Source organism: Hemicordylus capensis, chromosome 1 (genome assembly GCF_027244095.1).
Source record: "Hemicordylus capensis ecotype Gifberg chromosome 1, rHemCap1.1.pri, whole genome shotgun sequence".
Classification (NCBI taxonomy): domain Eukaryota; kingdom Metazoa; phylum Chordata; class Lepidosauria; order Squamata; family Cordylidae; genus Hemicordylus; species Hemicordylus capensis.
In genome coordinates this window covers 346,125,331-346,142,244 of record NC_069657.1, presented here as the reverse complement: position 1 = coordinate 346,142,244, position 16,914 = coordinate 346,125,331, and the positions used below count along the sequence as shown (strand labels likewise).

Genomic DNA, 16,914 nt, shown 5'->3' with positions numbered 1-16,914 from the left:
TATCATTATTTCTGGAAATGCCTTGTTTACAATGCTATTAAAAATGATGTTATTAAAAATGTTTTTAAAAGCTTATTAGAAATGATTGAATCTTTTGATAGCTACTTAGAAATGCTAACCAATTAAACTGTTTGTGTGTGGGGGGGGGGATAGTTAACAATTATTTACCAGAATTATACACATTAGAAAAGTTTGCTGTATGAACCATACATACAACTACACACAAATAAACAAACCTGAAGAATTACAATTCAACCTGAATTAAAAACTTGTGTGCCCCATTAATTTCAATGCAATGGTTAAGAGTATGCTTAACTCTCTCTCATTAATTTAATGGGACCTATATGTGCTCAATATTTCTAAAGAAAAATATATCCAGAGCTGCACAAGAGTCACACAGATGGCAAAGGAGAATTTTTGTGCTATTAAACTGGAGTCTCTATTAGAGGTGATATTTGCAATCTTGGGTGTTTGTTTATTCATTTATACCTGCGCGTCCCCCTCACCAAGGAGCATAGGATAGTTTATATACAGTTCCCAGAAATCTGCCATCCAAGTGGCTTACAAGGCCAGGCCTGGATATGTCGTGATGAATATGTAGACTGTCTATTTCTGTTTTGACAAATGAAATAATCTAATCTTTCAATTACCTTCACATTCATACTTTACAAGGAAGGTCCCAGCTTGCCATGGCTTCTGATTAAATCCAGGGCAGCAGTGATCACAGCTTTCTCCACATGTGTTGTGTTCACATTCACAAGAAGATCTCTAAATGAATTGTAAAAGAAAGTAAATACATCAGAGCTGCTAAAAAGGACCATACTAAAAATATCAGAAAAAATACGCTCTTGTCTCTTGATAACCCTGAAGATGGGGCAAGATGACACATACTGCTGGAGTAGTTCTAAGCAAATGTGAAAGAGCAGGCTGCTTCTCAAGTCTTGTCACTTCTGATTTGCCAGGTGCCAGCAGAGGCTTGTATGACCTGACACAGAGACAGGGCCTCCCCACTGTAGCCTCGGTGTCATCAGGATTAGCAAGCAACAATATCCTATGTTGTATGTATCTTATTGCTGATATTACCACTTTGCCATGCAGACCAGACCAGTTCACAGAAGCAACCACACCACAGTGTTATGCAAGGTCTGAGCATGTAAAACACAGATAACTGGGTGCAGAATTGCAGCACTATACTCCAGTCAAGAGAATTAGTAGATCAGCATAAGGCCACACATTGGCGGGGTGCAGGTTGTAGTAGGCCCTGGGACAAACAGTGAAGATGGGCCCCAGCCACCCATCATCTTATTCAGAGAGATGTGAAGGGGAAAGCAAAGAGCAAGGTGTCAGTCACTGGTGGGGCCCTTTCCCTCAGGAACCTAGGGACATTTGTCCCATCCTCGTTCAATTATAGCTATTTAGTCTTAACTTTTTTTAGTTTTATTATTTGTATTGTTTTGTATGATATCTACTTTATTAATGCTGTAAGCCACCTCGATCAGTACTGTACTGGAGGGATGGGGTATAAATATTTTAAATAAAGAAATAGCTTGTCCCTGCATGTTGGTAAGCACAGAGGTACTAAATCTTTTGCACAGTCTTGTATACAGGAATGCACAAGGCTAAATAACACATGGTTACTAAGTTGCTGCATAAGAACTACTTTAGTTGGATGTTCTTTTAGCAGAGTGGTGAGTAAGGCTCCAGCCCTATGTCTTAAAATTAACATGTAGATCTTAAATGGAAGATTGCATTGCCTAGTGCAGAATGCTGAAGCGCAGTTCAAAATTCAGCACAATTTCCATATTTTTGCACCAAAAACCTGCCCACAGCGGTTCTTGTTAAAAAATAAACTAAAAAGCCCACACCCATAGGGGTGTGCACAAATGGTTCATACCAAGCCAGTTCACTTTAAACTAGGGCAGGCCAGGGCTTTGATCGCAGAGCAAACTGGGGGCAGTTCAGTCCGTGATCTAACCAAACCGGTTCTGGCAAACTGGTTCAGCATGATAAGAGGGTAGCTGGGTGGGGGTGGCAAGAGAGGGAATAAAGTCCTTATCTGGATGCTGATGCTCACTCTCCCTGAGACCCCAAGCATGCTCCTCTCCTTTATTACCAAGCCACCGGTTACCCCTTACTCCCAGAAGGGTTGCCTCTTACTCCTGGAAGGGTCCCTTACCCACTATACTTCTAAAGGGGAATCTTCATCAGATTTCCCTTTACAAAAATATCCCCCGGACCAATTCAGCCTGGTTAAATGGCTGAACTGGACCGGACCCTAGCCAGGTTGGTTCAAATCCAGTTCGGATTCAAACTGAACTGGCCAAACTGGTTCTGTGCACACCCCTACCCAGCTGCTCCTCACACCCTTCCTTGCCTTGCCACCTCCTCTTCCTGTACCTTTTACACACACACACCCGCATGCTCACTGTTTTGGGAAGGGCTGGTGGATGTGCCAGCCATACGCCTAGCTGGATACAAAATGAGGTGCACCTGCAGGCAGGACTCTAATTTAGCATCAGCAAGGTGCTAGGATGTTCAGTTGCCTCTTAGTGTTAGATACTAAGCAGTGGAGGCAGGAGTGAGAAGTAGCACCGGAGTGTGGCTAGACAGCGTGCACCCTTTAAAGTTCCCGCATGCTCCTTTACTTTTTGTAAAAAAATCTGTACAATCCACAGATTCTTGGTGCGAAAATACAGTATATTGGCCCTTAAACAAATCTTGGAAGGCTTTTGAATAACTAAAAATGCAATAAAGTCATTTTTGTTAACTTAGCAGTTTTGAAAAAAAAGTTTACATATGTTATTGGGAATGATTTGCAAAAACAATAATAAACTGTTAGGTATTTGATTATACTTCTTTAAAGCTAATTAATTCAGTTGAAGCTCTAGGGAAAACAAAAAACAGTTGCAAGCAAGCTTATAATTTTCCAAACCTGCCCAATTTGTCATTCAGTTCCGGATACATATATAGAAAGTGTCACACTAACAGCCATAATTTATTTACAGACATCTGTTAAATGAATGGAATTTGCTGCATAAGGTAAGTCTTGTAAACACTTCAACAAACAAAGGTTGACCAAAGGTCTTTAAACCATACACACAGATTGTATAAGCATGAAATCATATGCAGAGTTTGCAAAATGTGAAATTAAAAAAAAGAAAAATGTGCTTACAGTGTATTGGCAGCTTCTAAACTTAATCATTCTGATGGCCATAATTTCACCCAAGCATAAGGCTTAAGAATTTGGATTTACTGGGCACAGTTCACCAAAAGTCAAACACTTTAAGCCCCACCAATTTCAATGGGGCAAGTAAATGAATTTTAGATCTATCTAGTTGAAATAAATGGGATTTAAAAGCACTTTGCTTTGCTTAGATTGTGTCCACGTTTTTATGCTTCCTATGAAGAAAGAGGCAAGAAAGAAACATGAAAAAGGAAATGCATATGGGGAAAGTTCCTGTTTTGCAATGGCAATGTGTGGTGCAGCAAAAGGAGAAAACTTCTCAAAAGTTTGTATATCCTAAATAAATTGAAGAACAGGTTCTTTTATAGACTGGTTGTTGGTTAATGAACAGGAAGCACAGAGTAGTAATACTTGGACAATTTTCACAACAGAGGGAAGTAAGAAATGGAATTTCCCAAGAACCTGTATTGACTTTACCTGTGCTTTTTAAAAAAAAACTTGTTCATAAATAATCTCTGTCAGAAAGACTCAGGACCAGAGGTGGAGGTGGAGGAGAGCTCCGGAGGAGATCTGGGGGACAACAGAGAACTCTGGAGGAGACACGGGGGCAGTGGATGGGAGAAGAGCGCTCAATACAGCATATAGCAGAGGCCCTGCTGAGTACCACCTGGGACTCTTCAAAGAACCAACAGTGGTACTCTTACCATTTGTTGGGAACCCCTCAGTTAATCAACTCAGTTGGTACTGAAGGGCTGTGACACTCAAGATATATTGGCATGCCATGTCTCTCCTCTCATATGTGAGTTAATAATATGGCTTTTCTTTCCCCCCCAGTTTGTATCTAAATCTAGATGTTAAAAAGCCACCATCGTTTTCCTTCTAGCAAGAAGAATCACAGGCAGATAAGGCTCATTATAGTTTCAGTGAAATACATGCCAATACATTTTTAAAAAAACTTATTCCAAATTCCAATATTGATTGTAAGTTAAAATATTGGCTGACGTCTTGACTGATGTCCATGCTGCGCTACCCACTGTGCTTCCCAAAGTATGTACACTCTTGAGCAAGAACACAAATACTTTTGGAGTTTGCCCATACTCTGGAAACACTCTGCTGGAGAGGAAAAACTTTGCTGAGGGTAGGACAATGTGCCACATCAAAGCTGATGTTAGGAATACCCATCATTCAGGATGTCGGCCATCAAAGACAAACTTTTTATAACAATGCATAGTAAGTTTTATTATCCTATAAGTTATTCCATGCTTAAGATTGACTATAGTCCTCCTTCAATAGCCTGACAAGGCCTCCAAACAGAAGCTTTGAAATATGCAAAAACACAAATTCAGTTAATGAGGATTAATCAGGTAAAGCTGCAATCTAAAAAAACACAGTGGGACTTAGTAAATATGCACACCATTGGGCATCACGCCTGCAATCCTAGGCACACTACAAGACAATAAGTCTCATTGAGCTCTGCATTACTTCCTTCCAACAGGCAAAGGATAAAACTTTGCAAATCATTTAAAATGTATTCTTCCTAAAAATAATTTTTAAAACCATAACATAAACATTTTAGAAAATATGTATGTTGAAGACTAGACTTTGTCTTAAAATCAGTGTAAATGAAGGTTATTTCTTCCTTCCTGTTTTTGCTATATAACATTCAGATAATTTAGAAAAATACATACGTTTGTAGCTGGATTCAGTGGGCATGCCTTTGCATGGCCAAAGCAGATACACATCCCTCCAACAGAGATATCTTTTACAGAATAATAATACTGAAAATGAAAACAAAGGTAAATAAATGAAATTGCAACTATCTTGTAAACTTCAGGTACAACACTGTCATCTATGTTTTAGTCTTGAACAACTTCCTAATGATGAGTGTGGAAATATGAAGATGAATGTTTTATTTCAATGACACCTGTCTCCACTGATATCTAGGAAAATATATCAATACAGAATTTTATTATTCTAGGGCTTTGAATAAAATAACGGTAGGACTCTCCACCTCTATATTGCTCCAGCATGCGTTTGTCTGTGACAATAAACGCCTGGTCAATTTCCACCTTTCACCTACTGATGTTCTCATAAAAATTTCAGCTTCCTCTTGTCAATTTCTTCACTGTCTCTCTCAGGAGCTTCAACAAAACTGTGGCAGAGTATTTGGAGCCACAGTGGAAAAATACCATTTTCCACAGTAGAAAATTTTCCACATTGTGGGGTGGACTTTAGACTTATATATGAGACTACTTATATGTAAGTTGCTTACTTAGTGATGAAGAAAACTGATGAGGCAACCTGTTGATGAGGCAATCTGTTTTAAAAAGAAACTGCTTCCTTCTCTATAGCAATTGCAGCCGTGAAAACGTCAAAAAAAGTATCAGTTGAACCTGTGTTGTTTATATATATATATATATATATATATATATATATATATATATATATATATATATATATATTATGTGTGTGTGTGTGTGTGTGTTTTTGGGGGGGGATCTGATTGCCTTTCTACAATGGTACTCAGAGCAAAACCCAAAACATTTTTTCAGTTTATTTTATCACAGCGATACATCACATGTGACAAACAACCTAAAGACACTCATACAGCTAGGCTTATACTGAGAGAATTGTCATTTTTCTCTGCAAACTCTAGAATCTTCTAACTGAAAGCACATACCCAGTTAAAAAGCATATATACACTGGCTTCAGAATAACAAATGTATTGTTTTATTTTAACCAAGAACTAATTCCAGAATGAATTTCATTGTTTAAAATGTTCATAGCAGTGCTGGCTGTGGCAAGTTAAATTAGTGGCAGCCCAAGACTTCCATGAACCAAATTCCACCCCCTGCTCACAAACATTCACATTTACCTCTGTCTTCTCCATCACTTCCTTCTCCTTCCTCATGGCAGCAACACCCATCACTGTCTGACTTGGTGTGTGCCCTCCCCTGCTCCTTTGTGCACCCCTGGGCTCAAGACCATCTTCAGGACTCAACTGTCCTGTTGACCTTTCCTAATTCTTTCTACCTCCTATTTCTTAACCAGACCAGTGGTGTGTGAGGAAGGTGCTATGGGGATATACCAAGTCAAGTTGCAGTGACAGCCACTGAACAAAGAAGAATGGGAAGGAGGTGGAAGATGACTTTGGAGTGGCTCTCTGCTGAGCGGCAGCTGCTTGTGGTGGGCAGCAGAAGGCAGCAAGGGAGGTTGTGGGTGGCATCTTGTTTACCCATTACTACCCCAATAATCCCCCACATGAGACAACCACCTCACCACATCTCATAGAAGAATCAATCCAGAGTTAAATGAACCAAAGTCTATGGATGAAAGCATGCTGAAGGTCCAAAGAAACTTATAGATATCTTTGGGGAGAAAGATCTGTAACTGAATTCTATTGATCTTGCATACCAAGGCTGTACTGATAACCCCCCCCCTTCTTTTTTTGCTTGGTGTAAAATGATTTTTTCCCCTTCTGCTGAACAGAAATGAATAAAAATCATTTACATGTTAGACAATAAATAAGCATAAGCTAGAAGTAGTGAGCAAGATGAGGAAAAAAATTAAGCAGAAAAATGTTTACAATGAATTTTCCAGAGCAAAAAATAGACAAGGATATGGGAATTTTGACTTATGTTTAATGTTAAATCTATCACTAGGTTAATCTGATACGCTGTATCTATATCTCAAAAGTCTTTCAAATAACCAAATATAATTTATTATATTTCTCCCCCCGGAAAGATAAAAAGCATTTAATGTGATTTATATGTTATATCATTTACATTGCAAGACGCCCAAAGAGCTTTGCATAGAGTGTGCACATATGCATGCATATGTGTTGTGTATACTACATACACACATATGCACATGTGTGTGCACGCACACCCCCACACACCTCTTAGGAATCATAACCTTAAAAAAATTGATTACAACTTTGATGCTGCTCAATTTGATTGGTGTTGTATCACTTCATTATCACTTCAACCCTGCTAACTGGGCAAAGAGGCACCTTTTACCGTGGTGATTCTCTTTATTTAGCAGGGGGTGAGTAACTGGCCCTATCCATCCCCAGCACAGTACCTCCAGTGACTGTTGCTGGTGTCTGTCTTATGTTTCGTTTTAGATCGTGAACCCTTTGGGGACAGGGAGCCATCTTATTTATTTATTATTTCTCTGTGTAAACCATCTTGAGCCATTTTTAGAAGGGCGGTATAGAAATCGAATTAATAATAAATTATTATTATTATTATTGTTGTTGTTGTTGTTGTTGTAGTAATTAATTTTATGAAACAATGTATTTTTAGAAGTTGGAAATTCTTTAAATGCCAAATAGATAACATTTAAATTAGCTGCATGCATGTTAATTAGATGCATGTAATTAGTTGCTGTTTAACTTCAACTTTTTAAATTGTTTTTCTCTTTTATACAAAAGAAATATTTTTATTTTGCAGAATCATTTATTGGACTATTTTGAGGGGGAAGCAGGATATAAATACTGTTCCATGAGATAAACATAAATATTGTTCCATGGGAAAACATAGTAGTAGAAACAATACCACCTCAAAGCACTGATGACAGATATCAGTGTCACATATATGAGGTACTGTTAATCTGGAATAGCTACTATCCTTTGGTTCAATATTCATAATCACCAGAATAGATTAAATTCCCCTTGAACAGGCACAGAAATGATGAAACAGTCTGTTCGTTTATCACTCATTAACAAATGCTGCAATAGAATGATCATGAAAGGTGCAATAATGTAACTAATGACACTAAGTGAACTTGCCTATGTGCTTTCTATTATATTTTAAATATATCATTAGTATTTTATATTGCTCTTCTGTGCAGGAAAATTCCTTAACACTGTTCCTCAGTCCTTAACACTGATGGGTACACACAGTGGCACTTGACAGTTTTTCTTTGTACAATAGATCCTCATGCCGTATTACAACCCATTTTTGATACACCCCTCAATTTTAATAGTAGTGCCATGTAGGGTGGGAAGTCTGCTGTTTAAGTAAAATAAAGATAAAGTCCCAGAAACTCAAGCATAATTCTTTGGACCCTAGACATTAGTAACAGTAGCCAAAGCAGCATTATATTCTGACAGTCTAGCAGCTGTGCTAGGGCTTACCCTTCTTGTAACTATAGGATCAATTTCATTGGGATCTCTGTGCGCGAGCATCATTAAATCAGCATTCAGTGTCCGTATCCTCTGAAACCTGAGGCGAATATAGCGAGCTGACGTGAATTCTAACAGTGTGGGAGAAGGGTCATCTGCACTTGGTCTTCCATTAATCAAAGATGTGTGAATCTGCAAAGCAAAATGATTAGAATCAGATGAAAGGACAGTTCTGAGTCTGTCTATAAACACTAGACTTGTACATTAATTCAAGCATGGTGATAGAGAAAAGGAATACTTTGAAAAGATATCCTGTCTTTTAAATATGTCTCTCCCCCCCCCCCGCCACCTGCCCAGTGAGGGGGAAGGCCGTGGCATCAGGTGCCCATGGGTGTGTGATCGAGCACCTGCAGACATTGCCCCATGGCACAGTGACTAACACCTCACATTGCCTCATGGAAAAGCTGTTCTGGGACCTTGATATGGAAGGATTGCTTAGCCCACACCAAACACTTTTAGACGTATGAAGTTTGGTTGGAAGTGATGTATGGACAGGCCTTCCCTGTGGTGGCTCCTGCCCCCACGCCATACCTAGAAATCCCTTTCTCCTGAAATTTGGATGCTCTCTTCCTTGTCTGCCTTCAAATGACAACTCCTTTCTCTCCAGAGGACATCTTAGGGTTTTATGAGAGCTGTTGTTTGCTAGCTATGTCTAACTCGGTTTTCCTTTCTAATACTTTTACATTAATAATGTATATGCTACATTTATTATTTACTGCACTTTGTTATATTTTAACTTCTGAAAGCTGTCTTCTTAGGTGACTTAAAAGCTCTTAATTAAGAAAAATAAATAAATATCAACTTCTGATTACTTTGAATATTTGAGAATGAATTATATAATACATGAAAATGTTAAGAATACCTATATTCTTAAAAGTCTGGTCTGTTCACTGGTCATGACAATAAGAGTAAAAAGCTTGTGCTGAACCCAAGTGATGTGATGCCTAAGCTTTTCAAACTGAATTTCAGGTTTCTATTTTTAAAATCATGCATATGTTCCTTTTTAAACCAATATAACATATGGTATCTTCATGACGAATTTAACAAAACATTTCTGTTTTTTTCCTACTCACAGTTTTGATATTTGAAGTGAGATAATTTGCCAGAAAATCCTCTGGGCTCCATCACACCCAAGTAGTTTCTGACATATAAAAAAATCCCAGCTACTTGGCTGAAGTACTTAGAAGGTTCAGCTTCACCTTCTATTCAAAAGCTATAACATTTTAGTCTGGGATGGTTTTCACTGGCGGTTGTTGTTGCTGTTGTTTTAAACTGAGATATATATAGATATAGGTATAGATATAGATATGTTTTATTTTGCTGAGAGTTCTCATTTTTTCTAAAATACTAAATGCATTTAACTGCAAGTTCCTACCACTTGCATAATAAGAGCACTAGGCTTGGGCATGCTAGAGATTCCGACAACATAACATTATTTCAAGTTTAAGATTAAAGTGAAACATTTAAAATACTATCACATCTGCAGGCCTATTGGCTTCTGAAAAAGGAAAGGACTTCCTATTCTTCAGAAGGCAATAAAGAACTGAGCTAAGGTGAGACTCCCATTTTCAAGTTCAATTGTCAAAGGAGAAAAGGCATCGCCCCTCGTGGATCTAAAGGGAGCACCATGTGACGCAGGTTTTCTGGACAATCTAAGGATGCAAAGAGCAATTCTTGGTCCTGTAACCAGAGTTAGTTTAAGTTTCCTAATAGTACTTGTTGTTGGAATTTCCTGCATTTTATATCAGTTATTGACAAACACCACAAGTTACAATGTGTTCTGAAAGATGCAATGTTCAACTTTTTAGATTTATCATTACGCAATAGCACAACCACAGTAATCCTCTCAATGTTTCTTGATAATCTAGAGGATAAACAGAAAATGTAAAAGATGCTGGTTCAAAACTAAGCATGAATATGACACGGGACTGTATAATCTGCACAATTCTCACAAGAGATTAAGAAAGTCAGATACGAAATCAAAAATCACTGACACAAGCCTACCGAGAACACAGATGCCTGCAGAATAACAGACAAAAATATAAGCATGAGATTTATAAGCAGAATGTAAACATTAGAATGACGAATTACCACCATTCTAGGGGTATAGCTACAAATGAACAAGGGGGTAGGGGTGTGCACGGAACCAGCTGGTCCGGTACGGTTCTGGTCTGAACCAGTTTGGTCCGGCACTCCATTGAACCCCCCACTGGTTCAGTTTGGTCCAGGGGGTGGGTGGGGGTCCATGAACATTTAATTTTTTTTTTACTTACCCCCTTCAGGGGAGTTGTTGGAGGCAGCGTGGGGTGTGTGTGTCTGTGGAGGTTCCCCCTCCCCTTTATGCTGCCCATTCGGGCCTTCCCCCTCCAGTGAGGTGGCCATTTTGGAGGCTGCCGCACCTGCGCAATTGGCCTCTGCGTGACTCAGTTCATGCAGAGGCCAATTGCGCTGGCACGGAGGCCTCCAAAATGGCCACCGCACCATAGGGGGAAGGCCCAAACAGGCCAAAGAGCCGGTGGTGGCATAAAGCGAGTTCGGTGGGGGGAGGGGAAAACTCTGCAGCCCCCGCCCGCCAGCTCCAACAACTCCCCCAAGGTGGGTAAGTAAAAAAAAAATTTTTTTTAATTGTACGCAACCCCTCTGGACAGTCATTCAACATCAAACTTGTTTGCACATCCCTACAAGTGGGGACAAATGTCCACGGCCCCTGAGGTAGCAGGGGGTCCCATTGGTTGGGCAACAGATTTTTCTTTGCTTTCTCTTGTGCCTCTCCAAAGAAGAGAGCAGTGGAACAGGAGCCCATCTTCACTTTTTATCCCAGGGCCACTCCAAACCAGCTATGCATTCTGGTATCTGTCAAGAAATTCATGGGCAGGATAAGATTGTGCAGAAATGCAACATGTGCAAGTATTTCATTAATAGTTGCTGCTTAGACTACAGACAGATGTCCCTTTCCTCCACTCATTTATATTGCTGAGCCTTTTAGCCCATGAAGATATAATAACCTTATAACCTTTATCAGCAACTGGAGACCCACACTAGTCATAAGCTATGTTGACCATAGATGAAGAGACAGGCACCGGGTACACTTAGAAAATAATTGCCACATGCTTGCAGTTTAATGTGACATGCTACACTATCGAGAATGAGGCTGTTGTATGCTAAGGAGTGCTTCTGTATAGAGCATCCTGGAATATTCCTGGCATAGCTGGATAACTGCAAGAAGAAAATGTGAGATAGATAGATAGATAGATAGATAGATAGATAGATAGATAGATAGATAGATAGATAGATATCGCATGAAACATTTCCAGTGAAAAATTCTGGATATCTTAATGTATTAATTGTTTATTTAACTAATGATTACATTCTGTTCCATTGATTGTTAATGAGTACAGAACTAAGCTGCTTAAAAATGCACAGCTTTAAGCCACCAGCAAAATGTCAAGGGCTGTTCATGTCATAGTCTACTTCAACTAACTCAATCCCCAAAAGAGCATAGACAAATGTCAGCTTAATGAATTGTTTAGCAAATACTATTATATGCTGGACAACTAACTCACACAGCTTAAGCAAGACAGAACTTTACTTTCTTCAGTCAGTATATTTAATCCACTTGTACCTGAAACTTAAAATTGCTTCTCCCATAGATCCTTTTTTCTACAGAAGTGAAATTCTTGCATTTGTCATCTTTGTATGAAAAGTAATTTGTCAAAGACAATGTCTTTTGTGAGATATTTAAAGAGATTGCTCATTGTCAAAGCAGAGGTTATTAATAAATCACAGTGTAATAAGAAATTCAATTCCCCTGAAGTATATTTGTCATTCACCATTTTTTCTTTATTACCATTGCAACTAAAACAAAATATTAAATGAGGCTTTCAACAATAACTATGCACACTGGAAGCCAAGAGGGGTTTGAGCAGACATATATGATCTATTGAAACATGATGCAATTACCAAATGTGTTTGTGTGTGTGTTTCATTCTAGTGAATACTGCTCCATCCAGGGATGCTGCTGACATCAGGACATAATCAGATTCCAGAATGGACTATGTGAGAGCCTAATAATTTCAATTTTTTCCTAAACCTGGGGGTATGTTTGTCATGTCAGAGAAAAGTATGGTAGTGTTACTATTTCTACAACTTGGCTACATATTCATTATTCACAGCTGGGCAATAGGCAGGTATGCTAAAAAAAATAGGCCTGTGCAAAGATTTGGCTCCAAAGCATCAAAGCAAAACTATTTCCACCTTGCCCCTGTCCCTGCTCAGAGGCAGCTGCTCGCACTCTCTTACCTCTGCACAGAGTGGTCCATGCACAGCACCAGGGGAGAGCCATTAAAGTGAGTACAAGGAATGCTGAGAAATGTTGTCCTCCCCAGCACTTTCTACATAGGGCTGTGGTCCCTTTGCAGGGCTGTTCAACTTCGGCCCTCCTGCAGATGAGGGCTGACAACTCCCACAATCCCTGGATATTGGCCACTGTAGCTGGAGATTATAGGAGGTGTACTCCAAAAACAGCTGGGGGGGCCTAAGTTGAGCAGACCTGCATAGAGCCTTCAATTAGCTCTACTCTACATCTCCTGTCTCTTGCTCTGCTCCGCTCCTACAGGAATTGTGAAACCTTAAACAGGCAATGCTCTATTCTGTAGATGCTAGTTCCAATGAGACTGAGGAGCCTGCACCAGGCCATGCAGTTCAGAGGGGCCCTTCATAGTCCGAAGATGAAGGCTAGGGCGTCTCCTCTGGCCATGGTGGAGAGGATAAGCCCAATGTGGCTGAAGCTTCCCACCCTGGTCTGTGCTCCCCGCCGACCCCCCACCAGTGAGGGATGTCCAAACTTGGGGCCATGACATAAGGATTTTTTTGGTGGCATAGAGTACTCATGCTGCTTTAGTATGAAACTTACTCTGGGTGTTGGTCATTGATTTGAACTCAATCTGCTTTTGCATTCACTTATAGATTGATTGCTTTCTATAGAGATTGTTTTGCTTCATATAGAAACAAATGTATATATTTTGTGATTGATTTATGTCATGAAGGGCAGAGCACAACATTGTCAATGCTGAGCAAGTAAGAGCAAGAGGTTTGTAGAAGAAACACAATTAATTATGCTCTCTTCCTATTGAATGAGAACTTGTGAGGAGTCACTCAGGCTAAAATGGTGAATATACAGAGCTATATTAGCAAGAACAGATGGAGATAGAATTAAAGTGGCTAAAGTTTAATATCATCCACCATCACTACTGATAACTCCCACCTAAATATGCATTACATTGTACAGAGGAGTGGTATGAAAAGAAAAGAATGGCATCCAACCATATTACAGAGCCTTGGGGACACATCTACTGAGAGAGGAGAAGAAGATAGGGGGAGAGATACATTCACTCCAGAACTAAGCAGTGAGATAACAAAAAATATGCTGAAACCAGACAGTATCGCAAAAGCCTGGCAGAGAGAGACAGAAAGAATGATAAGCAGAATGGGCAATATTGTTGAAAGTCACTGATGGGTCAAGAAGGATTAAAACAAGAAAGTGCTCATAAGTAGCATGTAAAAGCAGGACTGGAAGAAAGCACTGAGGGTGTTAGCATCATCTGCGGTAAAACCAGTGCCCTTACAGACTTGTTCCCCAGGCTGCCGTTCTCTCTCTCTCAGTACCTGCTTCTGTTTCCATCCCCTTTCTCCATTTTTTTTTTCCTTGCCTCCTCTCTCTTTCTTTTTCTGCTAGTCAAGAGACAGGGTCTTTAGGGCAATGTAGTCCCTTGCCTCAGCAGTCTTATTACACAGGGGTTTAGTTAAGCAATTTTAGTAAATGTAGAATGCAGGGAATAAACAGATTTAAAGGATCAAAGAATATCGGAAGAGAAGTAGGCAAAAGTAGCATGTGTATAAAATAAAATACATTCCGGAAAGTCTGAGCTGGAGGATATCAAGAAAATTTGAGCATCAGTCACTGAGTGAAAAGTTTTCATCATGAAGTTGCCTGTCAGGAAAATTCAGATGGCTACTAGAAGTATGCCAAACACTTTTACAACAATTTCCATATCCATTATAGCACCAAACAACCACTGCCATGATTATGGAAATTATTACAGAAAATATGTGTTCATGTGCTGCTGCTTCACACAATACCTTCCCCACGTGATCACAGGAAAGCTCCTGTGGAGAAAATTTGATGGTGAAACGACTGCATGAACCAACTCTGGGTGAGCACGAGTGCTAGCAGAAAAATGAACCAATTACCCTTATTCCAATGTATGATTCAAAATACTGGTTTATTAGAGGACAGAGGAAAAATTGAAGGAATTAGCACAGTTTCTTTAGTTGGTCTTTGCAGATGAAACATCTGTCTTGCAGGGCCAGCGACAGCTTAAATTTGGAGCACAATCTGTATCTGAAGCGCCAGTTCCTATTTCACTGCAACTGGAACATAAACTGGAAAAGCATCTCAGAAACTGTTTTCAAAGAGAACTATACTATAAATTATTTTTATTTATATACTATAAATTTTTTTATAAATTATTATAATTTAACAGAGGAAAAATAAATAGAACATTGTGCACAGGAGGAACAAGCACTCTCAGCCTGCTCACAATGTGACATGGTGATTAAATCTTGGCAATAGTTGTATAGGCCAAGAAACCCCACCACTGAATGGCTGAAAGTGAAAAGACAAGCTTAGCCACATCACAACACAATTAACCTAACTAGTAAAATAAGACACATTTTCACGACAGCCATGGAAAATTGTACTACCTGTAATAATTGTACTACCTGTAATAATTTCAATAATTTCTTGAGCTAAGTCCTCTAACACCGCAAATGCTAGTCACCAAGAATGTCATTATTTCCCCCCACAGATGCTCTGTATTTCAACCATATGACAGGTAGGAATTCAACAGGTACAGCTTCCCCAACATTGTTGCTTGTCTATGTACATACATAATAGCTAGTGGTTCTATGCAAACCATGCAATCATTAAAGACAGAGAGCTTCTGTCAGGAATAATAGTACAGTCATCCCTCGCCTATCGCGGTTTCCCCAATCACGGATTTGAGTATCCATGACTGGGAAATTGTGACTGCCCTTGCCAACCGTGACGTGAGTATCCACGTTTTGGCATTTTAAAAAATTGGGAGGTAGGGGTAATGGGGGGGGTCAGGGGGTCATTTCTGGGGATTGGGGTGATTTTCAGAGGTTTGGGGACAATTTGGGGGAGTCTGGGGTGATTTGGGGGGGTTGGGGGTCATTTCCAGGAGACAGGGGGTCATTTTCGGGAGTCAGGGGGTGATTCTTTCAATTTTCTACCTTGTTTTCAGTCGCTTCATAACCGCAATTCCCCTAACCCCCTGTTTGCCATTGAAACCAATGGCTGGTCTACCGCAAATTCTCCAACAGCAAGGGTTTCCAGGGACGGAACCATCACAGTTTGTGAGGGATGGCTATAAACAACCTAGAAAGTACAAACTAGTTTCACACCCACACCCTTTATATGTGTAAAGTATACTTAAACTATATTTAATAAAAACTCTCTTCTCCCTTTATTGTTTGGGTTATCTCACACACCTATATAATTCAATATAACTTTCTTTTATACATCATTGTTAACATATAAAACAAAATCTGTAACCTGCATACCACAGACTTCAGATCATTCTCTGTCAAGTGACTACTATAGAATCATGAAGTTGAAGGGACGCTTGCAGGTCATCTAGTCCAGCTTTCTGCTCAGTACAGAAATTCTACCCTCTAGCTTTGATGCTGACAGACATTCTCCTCTGATGCAGGATTGAATTCCAATTCCATTGTTGTAACTCTCAACTTCATATGCTCAAGCAGCATACTGTCTCACAAACATAGGCGTAACTATAGGGGGGCAGGGGGGGCACGTGCCCCGGGCGCCACTTGGCAGGGGGCGCCAAAAAGTGCCCCCACCGATTTGCCGGAAAAGAAATTTTTTTAAATTTTTTTTTTTGCAGAGCAGTCCCCCTCCCCCGGTCCTGGCGCGCGCCCCCCCATTGGCATTGCTCATCCAGCACTGGGCACCACGGCATCTTCGTAGTCCAAGTCTCTGACTCTCACTCCCCGGCGCGCCCCACCACCAGTTGCGCATGCGTCAAGAGGAGGACACGCACCAGAGCAAACTTCCTGAACAACTCCCTCTTCTGAACAACTTCCTGAACGCCCGAACCAGTTCCCCTTTTTCCTCATTCAAGTCCTTCCTCCCCTATAATCTTACCACGTTTTAACTGAAAAGGTTCAGGGAGGGGGAGATGGGGGGGATGTGGAACCTTGGGTTCCACATCCCCCCATCTCTCCCTTCCTGGACTTTTTCACTATGTAATGCAAGCTAATTTAATTATATGTCATCATCAAAATGGATTAGCTGTTTCAGCCCATCAGAAAAGTCTAAACCTCCACCGATTTAATTAACCAGACTGAAAATCAGATGAACAGAGAATGTTTTAATGAAAGGTGGTATATAAATTTAACAATAAGTAAAACTATCATTAGGAGCAGTTAGCGATTACTTAAA

General features: G+C 39.9%; 1 protein-coding gene across 11 annotated transcripts in view; it reads right to left on the bottom strand.

The window, feature by feature from the left end:
* LAMA2 (laminin subunit alpha 2) overlaps positions 1-16,914 on the bottom strand; it is a 759,697-nt gene that overhangs the window by 381,690 nt on the left and 361,093 nt on the right. For all 11 annotated transcript variants that reach the window (XR_008313916.1, XM_053286200.1, XM_053286222.1 and 8 more), the window contains 3 exons: positions 8,325-8,504; positions 4,873-4,962; positions 651-768 (listed from right to left, as the gene is read on the bottom strand). Coding sequence is in view for 10 of the 11 variants with exons in the window: in XM_053286200.1 (XP_053142175.1) it covers positions 651-768; positions 4,873-4,962; positions 8,325-8,504 (388 nt within the window). In the remaining variant the exon portion in view is untranslated. The remainder of the gene's footprint in view (positions 1-650; positions 769-4,872; positions 4,963-8,324; positions 8,505-16,914) is intronic.